Source organism: Eurytemora carolleeae, unplaced genomic scaffold (genome assembly GCF_000591075.1).
Source record: "Eurytemora carolleeae unplaced genomic scaffold, Eaff_2.0 scaffold205, whole genome shotgun sequence".
Taxonomy (NCBI): domain Eukaryota; kingdom Metazoa; phylum Arthropoda; class Copepoda; order Calanoida; family Temoridae; genus Eurytemora; species Eurytemora carolleeae.
In genome coordinates, this window is record NW_019396096.1 from 256,982 (window position 1) to 268,797 (window position 11,816).

Below are 11,816 nucleotides of genomic sequence, written 5' to 3' on the forward strand. Positions count from 1 at the left end.
CCCCCTGAATACGCCTCTGATAATTGTGTGCGCGTGCGTAAGTATAAGATCCTAAAAGTTCCTAACCTTGATTGTATCCAACCTGTTATAGATGCACTGCAGTAGCGAGTGCGCACGCACTTTCATATTTATACCCTTGCACACAAATTTAAAATGACCACATTAATTACAATATTCGGAATATGATTATATTTGAGTTATTTTAATAGCCAAACGACATGGTTTCCTTACATAATCTCTAATTCGGAATTCCCTAAACAGATTGGCATATTCCTTGTTTTTATCAGTAAAATAGTGAGCTAGTGCGCAGTGCGTACACACAACCTATACCTATCTCTGTATAGAATACTTGAAATACTTAGGTGTTTGAAACTATGTTTCCTCCTGTACTATTAGTTCAGATTTTCACCGCTAGGTTGTACTAAGATTCATTAAAATAATGGGTTTTACACACAGATAGAACATTAAATATTTACAATCCTATTCGTTTTACCTTTTTTCAATAGAATGCATATAATCTCTATTTTTTGTAAAATATTTTTTAGATTAGTCTAAAGAAAAATAAAACTAAGGTGTTGAACAAGAATAAATTTAAAACTGACGTATCAGCCAATAATCCACGCCCGAAGGACATTTGGGTTTTATCTTAGTTTTTTTTATTTCTAATGGCTGATCAGCGTTACATCCTTGATCAAGTTACAACATTAAACAATTTTCAATTAGTGAAGATACTAAGACTATCTTTAACGTAAAAATCTATTAAAAAGCAATGAACATGGTAATAAATGGTCTTGGGGTTTTAATGTTTAATATTTCTTTATTGAAAACTCCATAATTTGTTTGTATTACTGTGTAGATATACGGAAATATGTGTCCATTAGTATTATAATATATTTTCCAAAATATTTTGGAAAGATTATAAAAAAAAGAATATGTGATATCATTCACTACAAAAATACAAAAACATGAGAAATTACGGGAACTTTTGAAGTTTATTAGTAAACCTTTGAGACATGCACAATCATATTTTATTATGAAACCTCGCTAAAGAAATAAAATGTTGAGGAAACCTTCTATCGTTCTTCTTCATTAACCTTTAAATTCCCTTTAATTGAAAACATTACCTTTAAATTCTCTTTAATTGAAAACATTATCTTTAAATTACCTTTAATTGAAAACATTATCTTTAAATTACCTTTAATTGAAAACATTATCTTTAAATTACCTTTAATTGAAAACATTACCTTTAAATTTCTTCCTGCTACAAGGAACTGTCCACAAATCTTATCCTCACACACCCTAGAGTACAAACTTTTAATAGAGGTTTAATCCTCACACACCCTAGAGTACAAACTTTTAATAGAGGTTTAATCCTCACACACCCTAGAGAGGTTTAATCCTCACACACCCTAGAGTACACTCTTTTAATAGAGGTTTAATCCTCACACACCCTAGAGTACACTCTTTTAATAGAGGTTTAATCCTCACACACCCTAGAGTACAAACTTTTAATAGAGGTTTAATCCTCATACACCCTAGAGTACAAACTTTTAATAGAGGTTTAATCCTCACACACCTTAGAGTACCTCACACACCCTAGAGTACACTCTTTTAATAGAGGTTTAATCCTCACACACCCTAGAGTACACTCTTTTAATAGAGGTTTAATCCTCACACACCCTAGAGTACAAACTTTTAATAGAGGTTTAATCCTCACACACCCTAGAGTACAAACTTTTAATAGAGGTTTAACACTCTTTTAATAGAGGTTTAATCCTCACACACCCTAGAGTACAAACTTTTAATAGAGGTTTAATCCTCACACACCCTAGAGTACAAACTTAATAGAGGTTTAATCCTCACACACTCTAGAGTACAAACTTATAATGGAGGTTTAATGCTCAAACACCCTGGAGTACAAATTTTTAATAGAGGTTTAATCTTCACACACCCTAGAGTACAAACTTTTAATGTAGGTTTATTGCTCACACACCCTAGAGTACACTCTTTTAATGGAGGTTTAGTCCTCACACACCCTAGAGTACAAACTTATAATGGAGGTTTAATCCTCACACACCCTAGAGTACAAACTTTTAATAGAGGTTTAATCCTCACACACCCTAGAGTACAAACTTTTAATGGAAGTTTATTCCTCACACACCGTAAAGTACAAACTTTTAATAGAGGTTTAATCCTTAAACGCCCTAGAGTACAAACTTTTAATAGAGGTTTAATCCTCACAAACCTTAGAGTACAAACTTTTAATGGAGGTATAATACTTACAATAAAACTAGAATTCATTTAGTCTGACTTAAAATTTGTTTGAATATTGTTTAAATATTTTTGATGTTGTCGTTGTCGTTGTTGTTTTTGTTATTATTGTTATTGTTATTGTTGTTGTTGTTGTTGTTTTTGGTGCTGTTTTTGTTGTTGTTGTTGTTGTTTTTGTTGTTGTTGTTGTTTTTGTTGTTGTTGTTGTTGTTGTTGTTATTGTTGTTGTTGTTATTGTTGTAGTTGTTGTTACTTTTGTTATTGTTTTTGCTGTTGTTATTGCTTTTTTATTTGTTGTTTTTTGTTTTGTTTTTGTTTCGCTACTTAGCGATTTCCCTAAAGACCTAATATATATACCGTGCGGTATTTCTCAAGATTGGATTGTAAGCCTTCCTCCTCTCAACGCTCTCCATAACAAAGGATAATAATAAGGTTCCGAACGTTTATTTCTCCAAGACTTCAATCTAAATAAGTTTAATAAGCCCACAGAAAAAGCTTTGAGTGATAAATCATATGAATACAACAAATAATCCACTCAGGCATTAAAAAACTGTGGCAAGGAACCAACAAACACATTTACAAATATCAATCATAATATACTCAAATGATAGCATACATATATATAAGAAAATGATTACCGCAGTGATCCTAGAATTATAAGCAGGGTTAGCACGGTTACACTTGCAAGACAAATAAACATATACTAAATACAGAAACTGTTCACTCTCACGCGAGAAATCTTGCGCCTGCGTAGTCAGTCTGTAAACAGCTCCTAAAACTAGTTTTTTCACAATACGTTCTGTACAGATCCGCAGGGAGAACTCAGGAATTCACAGGGGCACCACATAGACTTCATACACGCAGCATGGCTCGCGTAACAGTTTTTTTGTAGATTGGTTGCATTGTATAGATGTATGTTTTGGATTAATATACTTGAAAGGATTACAGCATGGATTGTATTGTATCTATATATTAGATTAACATACTTGAAAGGATTACAGCATGGATTGTATTGTATCTATATATTAGATTAACATACTTGAAAGGATTACAGCATGGATTGTATTGTATCTATATATTAGATTAACATACTTGAAAGGATTACAGCATGGATTGTATTGTATCTATATATTAGATTAACATACTTGAAAGGATTACAGCATGGATTGTATTGTATCTATATATAAGATTAACATACTTGAAAGGATTACAGCATGGATTGTATTGTATCTATATATTAGATTAACATACTTGAAAGGATTACAGCATGGATTGTATTGTATCTATATATAAGATTAACATACTTGAAAGGATTACAGCATGGATTGTATTGTATCTATATATTAGATTAACATACTTGAAAGGATTACAGCATGGATTGTATTGTATCTATATATAAGATTAACATACTTGAAAGGATTACAGCATGGATTGTATTGTATCTATATATTAGATTAACATACTTGAAAGGATTACAGCATGGATTGTATTGTATCTATATATAAGATTAACATACTTGAAAGGATTACAGCATGGATTGTATTGTATCTATATATTAGATTAACATACTTGAAAGGATTACAGCATGGATTGTATTGTATCTATATATTAGATTAACATACTTGAAAGGATTACAGCATGGATTGTATTGTATCTATATATTAGATTAACATACTTGAAAGGATTACAGCATGGATTGTATTGTATCTATATATTAGATTAACATACTTGAAAGGATTACAGCATGGATTGTATTGTATCTATATATATTGGATTAATTTGCTTGAAAGGATTACAGCATGGATTGTATTGTATCTATATATTAGATTAACATACTTGAAAGGATTACAGCATGGATTATATTGTATCTATATATATTGAATTAATATACTTGAAAGGATTACAGCATGGATTGTATTGTATCTATATATTAGATTAACATACTTGTAAGGATTACAGCATGGATTGTCTTGTATCTATATATTAGACTAACATACTTGAAAGGATTACAGCATGGATTGTCTTGTATCTATATATCAGATTAATTTACTTGAAAGGATTACAGAAGGGTTTGTGTTGAATCCAATCCTTCTTCTGATGTTCAATTCCACAATATCTAGAGAAATATTATTTATATAATTTACAATAAACAACATGCAATACTTGTAGAGACCGTCGCCTAGATGTAATTCCAAGAAAGGCAAAGAGAAAGGATTATAGATTAGATTGATGTACTGCGTATAATTTTGTGAACATTTACATGAATTGTACACTTTGAACTGACAAAATTCATACCGAGGGATTGTTTAAATTCCACTCTAATATATTATATTCTCTTTGTTTAAAGGTTTCAAGTTGTACCGGGCATTACTATCTTCACATGGAGGGTCACTTTAAATTACACTAACTGTCTCTTTTAGGTCCCAAAAACATTGTTTGTCTTTCTTTATTTGTTGAAAAAATTTTACTTTTATTAAAAATCATAAAAATGGGCCTCTTTTCAAAATAAATAAACAAAATTTGTTGTTTTTGTTGGCAATTGAACTAAATAATGTTCAAATGTAACATTTTGCTAAACCTGGCAAGAAAGGTATAATTTGGTGCAATCCATTCACTGATTTAACATTATCAGGAACAAGAACAAAATATAAAAAGAAAAAAGGAAAAAAAAACTTTAAAGCTTAAGAGTTTAGAATAAAAGATTTACTTACTTTCTACCGTTCGAACTAATATACATTTACAAAAGAAAATGCGGACATCATGCGCTTCAAATTTTACATATTTTTCAACATTTTAATTTATGAGAGATAAGTATCAAATTGTTCATATATAAACTTGTCTTGTAAGGCTGTTTACATATTTGTATCCAAAACTATGCAGCAACAATTAACCACTAAAACTGTAAAACTGTTATAATGCTAGTGTTTAAAATTATTGTGTAAATCGCTAAAACATATAATTTTAAAAATATCAAGATTTGACATTAAAGGGAGTGTTCGCGAAAAATGAAAGAGGGTATAAGCTTACGGCGAAAAATAAGTGCATTTGATCGCTACTAATCTTACTTCCATCTGTTGCGCCTATAAGAGAAATTGTTAAAAACGACTCATGCTGAAGAACGTTATAGTGACCATACAAATTCAGAAGGTTGCAACATTCAAATTGGATTGTAAAATAATCAATTTAATTTCAAACAAATCATTCAGATATGACAACCAAGAGTCATCGATTATTTTTCGACGCATTCATATATAGTTAATATTTCATAATATGTTTGATATTTTTTAAAAATAATACTTCGCTGGCGCTGGATTTTCGAACATTCCTGGAAAATATGAAAATGTCGTCTTAATTATCAATAATCCCCGAAAAAGGAATACATGTTTTCAAAAGTAACTATCAGATTATATTTATCTAACATTATTTAAACTCATGTTTATTTACCTTACAACATTACCACATCTCTTGTTTAATTATCCAAAATTACCACATCTCGTATTTAATTACCTGACATTACCACATCTCGTGTTTAATTATCTAACATTACCACATCTCGTGTTTAATTATCTAACATTACCATATATCGTGTTTAATTATCCAACATTACCACATCTCGTGTTTAATTAAACAACATTACCACATCTCGTGTTTAATTGTCCAACATTACCACATCTTGTGTTTAATTATCTAACATTACCATATCTCGTGTTTAATTATCCAACATTACCACATCTCGTGTTTAATTATCTAACATTACCATATCTTGTGTTTAATTATATAACATTACCATATCTAGTGTTTAATTATCCAACATTACCACATCTCGTGTTTAATTATCCAACATTACCGCATCTCGTGTTTAATTATCTAACATTACCATATATCGTGTTTAATTATCCAACATTACCACATCTCGTGTTTAATTATCCAACATTACCACATCTCGTGTTTAATTATCTAACATTACCATATCTCGTGTTTAATTATCCAAAATTACCACATCTCGTGTTCAATTATCCAACATTACCACATCTCGTGTTTAATTATCTAACATTACCACATCTGATGTCTAATTTACCATTACCAAATCTCGTATTTAATCATCTAACATTATCACATTTCGTGTTTAAGTAGCTAACATTACCACATCTTGTGTTTTATTATCTAATATTACCAAATCTCGTGTTAAATTAACTAACATTACCACATCCCATGTTTAAGTATCTAACATTTCCACATCTCGTTTTTATTTATCTAACATTACCCATCTTCTGTTTAATTATCTTAGCACTACCACATCTCGTTTTGAATTATCTAAAATAACTAAAATATTAAAGTTACCTTACATTAACACAACTCGTATAAAATGACCAACTTTACTGCAAAATGTTTAATTGTATAACGTTACCACAGTCCTGGTTTGTGTACATTATAAAACCATGTGTGTTTGATTGCCTAACGTTACCACAGTCCTGGTTTGTGTACATTATAAAATCATGTGTGTTTGATTACCTAACGTTACCACAGTCTTGGTTTGTGTACATCATAAAACCACGTGTGTTTGATTACCTAACGTTACCACAACCACCACAAGATTGAGGAGCAGGGCTATCACAGATACCACAAAGTCGCATTTTATGCTAAAAAAACTGAAAACTAGTCAGAATTAGAAAGTTGAATGTATGCGATATCACTGGTACCACTTTGTGACCTCTTATCTCATCTAGTTTTGATTTTACACAGTATTGCATGAGGAGCACAGGAATTGCATTTTTGCCACAAACTCAGATTTTCTGATACCAATATCTTTGCAATCTAAAGTCGAAGACATTAGATATTTCAAACTATGAATTCTATAAGATCAAATAATCTAATTTTGAAATATCAAAGATTTATACAATCAGGTTGCAAAGATAGAGATAAGAAAATTTGAGCTTGTGACGAAAACTCAATTCCTTTATCCGAATCTCCTCAATATTAGCTCCGTAATTAGAGGAGATATGATGAAAAACCAAGGAGTATGCAATAGAAGGCCTGCCCTACCATATGATTATACATGCTTGGTAGACAGTACTCCATTTGTATAAGAAATATACAGAGTAGGTTATTTTATACGCGGGAATTGTACATTAGACAAATATTTATTATGAAACTGAAGACATTAAGGGGGTTTTAACAATTATTTAAAATTTAAATGGAAAAGTCTGTGTATTAAAGGAAAAGAGATTATAGTATAAAGAGGAACTATTTGTACAAGTGTACACGAAACTTTGGACTCAGCTTAGTTACAATCTTGCCACCAGAGTTCCGTACAGGGGTTCATTTCAGGAAGATTTGTATTAGAATGTTGTAGACAGGATAGAATAGAGTAAAAATAATAATCACATAAATCTATTCATGATTTAAGGCACAATATGATTAAACGCATAATGAATTAAAATTAGAAATATCCCAACCCCACCTCGTCTGGTAGATTTTTATTTTATCCCAGGAAGGTAATTAACTCCGCACCCCACTTCGGTCAAGGAAGTGGTATGGCAATCAAGGGGGCTCCACCTACTCCCCCCCCCCAAAAAAAATATCTTTAAAATCAGGGGGATCCAATATTAGTCCAATCAACAAATTATGAATGATTTTAATGGTTTTTTATGTAAAGCAGAAACGTATACTAAAGAGAACACTGATCAATAAGTTAAGATTTTAAATTACAATTATATGATATGAAATAGATTGAGAGAAGAGTCAGGAACAGAACTAACAGGAAATTTCTTAAATGTTATTTTTGTTCCAGTTTTGCATACAGATACCATTTTATTATTATTGTTGTTATTAGAGATTGTGAAAAAAAATTAAACCCTGATATACACCAACTGTAAGAGGGTTAATAGCTCTTAACTGTTGCGAGCCACATAATTTTTACATCTACAACCAAAATGACAAAGTTCTGAAGGCTAAACAAATGACATTGTCTTGAAATCAGTGGGATTTAATGAAGCACAATGAGGAAGCAGGAAGAATATATAGTAGGGCTGCTTTCTTTTCCAGAACAGAGCCATCTAGTGGCTGTTTTTAGAAGTTTTAAGTGTGTTCCGAACAGGGGGGATAATAGTTCTCTACCTGTGTGCTCAGTTAGCTGAACTCTACACTTACAACTGTTTACTTATATTGACATACTATAGGTTGGGCTAGAATCATCTTATAATAAACAAATATGCAGTATGCTCTCTGTATAGTTGATGTCCTATACAATTAGTAAAGGATTAGCGTACATCATCACTCTATGCACTATAACCTCGTTGGTTCCGAACTATCATGTGGACATGAGGTAGAATCTACAGAGTATCATGGGGGGCAGAAAATGGGTGGGGGTGGGGGGAAGATGATAGAGCCCTCATTAAAGAGTGTGTTCGTAAAAAAGATACGGTTCCTTTTTATCTGATGTTTCTAAAAAGAGAAAGAGAACTTGAAATAAACAAAACCTCAAAAGAGACAAAAATCGTATATTCTAATTTATATTCTTTTGGGGGCTCAATAAATTAAAAAAAATTCGATTGTTATATTCAGCGAGTTTCAAGCATGGATGGGTAAACCTCTTTTTTGCTAGGCAGATCACAAGTAAACAGATCGACCAAGTGCGAGTAATCGGTGGGAATAACTATGAGCAACCCGGGCAGCGCCAGGCAATTCAGCTAAAAAAACATAAAGTACTGTACACTGTACAGTATTATTTATACAGATTCACAAAACTCTAGACAGTTAAATTAAGCGTCTCAACGCATCCTTTGATATTTTCCTCTAACTCGTTTGTAACTATTTGCTACCAAAATATATAAATACAAACTTTAAAACACTTGTTTTTGGCAAATTTCTCATAGATTATTGCGTCGGAGCTTGTAACTTTTGGATCAATGTGAATTCACTGCAGATATATATTTTTATTATTAGAAAGCAACTAGAAAGCAACTGCATATGTTTAGAGAAGATTCAGCTTTCTACCGGTTAACACATATTTATCGTAAATCAACATTTAAAAAGAAAGTTAAAGAGAAAAATTACGACTGACTTTGAACACTCTCGATTCTAAAAGCAGACAATTTTCTTTAAGTATTTTTTCCTGCAATATAGGTAACTTTAAAACAGCTCATGGTATACTTGCTCAATTTATGCATGCATAATGTTGATTTATAATAATATTCTTATAATTAATGTTCATGAAGATCTACAAGTAGTCTTTCTTTAATAAACCTTCCGGAATATAAAGAAGAAAACCATGAAAATAAAATCCATGAAAAATGTCCCGGACATTAAATAAAAAATGTTTCTATAAAAGCAAAAATAATACTAAATAAGCATTGATTGGAAAAAATAATAAATATATTGAAGAAAGGAAACTATAATACAAGTAAAGGAGATTAATTTAGATTAATTCTAATATATTATATACTAGCTGGAATTTATACACTATTTATATATGGAATTTATGTACTAGCGGGAGGGCCCGGCGTTGCACGTGGAAAAAAATTTAAATATTTTTAAAAATAAAATTTTTTAAAAAACCTGTAATTATTCAAAGCTAGCATCGATCGAGCCGAGACATCTGGCGGCTAAATAATTCGGCGTTTAATTATATAAAAACAAATAGAAATATTATGAAATATTAACTGTATACGAATGCGTCGAAAAATAATCGATGCCATAGGTTGTAATATCTAAATGATTTGTTTGAAATTAAATTAATTATTTCACGAAAGTTGAATATTGCAACTTTCTGAATTTGTATGGACGCTACGTTCTTCAGTATAAGTCGTTTTTAACAATTTTCTCCTTATAGACACATTAGATAAAAGTAATATTAGTAGCGATCAAAAGCGATTATTTTTCGCTGTAAGCCTATACCCCCTCTCATTTTTCGCGAACACTCCCTTTTAGCTAAAAAAAAAACTATTGTTTAACATTAAAGTTTTATTCTTGTTTAAATAAGGTTTACAATATAGTTTCTAAAAAAATACATTAATTAAACTTTTTTAAAAATATGATTTTCATTTTCACCAGTATACATATTAATTTCACACGACTTGATGAATTTTAAAATAAAATAAATGCTCGAGAATAAATTTGAATATATTGTTTTTTCCATTATAATCATAAAATTTTGGCGACTAATGCACACTAGTGAAAAATATTATTAAATATTTGAGCATACTTTTTAAATATTATTTTAAACATAATCACATTTCTATATTGGCTACATTTCTACTTCTATACAGTTCGATCAATTATAGCTACAGTGGTCGGCGAACATATCAATACAACAAAGCCGACTTTTTATGAATTGATCCCCGACAACCATTTATCAAATTACAAGTTTACTCGACAACTTCTCTTTTTTTAAATGCTTAAGTGTTTCTGCTGTTTTAGGTAGAAATCATAGTTTAAATAAAAAATCGTCTTTTTCGTATTAATATATACAACAACGACGTATAGTTCACATATGGTCAAACTACAAAAATAATATAGTTCATTTACATTGCAAGTACTATATTTCAAATACAGCTCAACTACTTTATTTCAAATATAGTTCAACTACTATAGTTCAAATATAGTTCAACTACTATAGTTCAAATATAGTTCATTTACATTGCAAGTACTATATTTCAAATATAGTTCAACTTCTATAGTTCAAATACAGCTTAACTACTATAGTTCAAATATAGTTCAATACTAGTTTTACATAGATGAACTAAAGTATAATAATAGTTAAACCTAGTTCAATGATTAAAATGATAATTGTTTTAAAACAAATGAAGACGACAACAAACATAAAATAAGAAATCTAAAAAAAATAATTTTATGGTTTCTTGGCTGAATGATTTTCTGATGGCATTCATTGTGTTAGAATCAATAAACAACAAGTTTTAACAATTAACCCTATCCTGGTTGGGCTAATTTTGTCTAATATAGGTTGGGGGGGGGGACCCTATTCAAGGCCTGCTTATAAAAAAAAAATAGACCTCTAACTTTAATTATTAGGGTGCAAGGGAGAATTTTAAAAAAGTTCAAATAGTACGTTGGCTAAATGTTTTGAAACACCGACTCCAACCATGTGTCCATACCATATTTTCAGACGCTACTGAACACAACTATTTTTATCTTGAGTAAGAATAGCAATTAAGTAGTATATTGACAATAAAAAATAAAATCTAGATTTAACGAAAATTAATTATAAATACAATATTTTATCAAAAATAAATATGCACTTTAAATTCTTTTGTGAAGTTTTGAATTTTAAAGAACTATTTTCATGATGTTGAAATTGGCTGCAACGCAAGAAATGTTTTTTCAATTTTAGAATGAGGAAAGATTCTAATATTGAGTTTGACTCAACTCATTTAAATATTGGCGAAAGGTGTTTAAAATATGCCAAATTATTTGCAAAATTCACATATTTAATAAGAATATTTAAATCTAATATTGGATTCCGACGTGTAAGTGTGCCATTCGCATTTTTATGCGAGCTTCAATCTCACATCAAACGTAATTTTGAT

General features: G+C 30.3%; 1 protein-coding gene across 3 annotated transcripts in view; it reads right to left on the reverse strand.

The window, feature by feature from the left end:
* The window catches only part of LOC111694822 (protein msta), a 29,144-nt gene extending 22,196 nt beyond the window's left edge, over positions 1–6,948 (reverse strand). The window contains exons 1-3 of one of the 3 annotated variants that reach the window (XM_023463853.1): positions 6,841–6,947; positions 4,322–4,387; positions 1,245–1,299 (exon numbers count right to left, since the gene is read on the reverse strand). In XM_023463853.1, the coding sequence (XP_023319621.1) occupies positions 1,245–1,299; positions 4,322–4,387; positions 6,841–6,905 (186 nt within the window). In that variant the 5' untranslated portion in view covers positions 6,906–6,947. Of the gene's footprint in view, positions 1–1,244; positions 1,300–2,628; positions 2,736–2,909; positions 3,166–4,321; positions 4,388–6,840 lie in introns of those variants that run through there. The other 2 variants (XM_023463855.1, XM_023463854.1) reach the window with 2 other exon arrangements.
* Between the last annotated feature and the right edge of the window lie 4,868 nt (positions 6,949–11,816).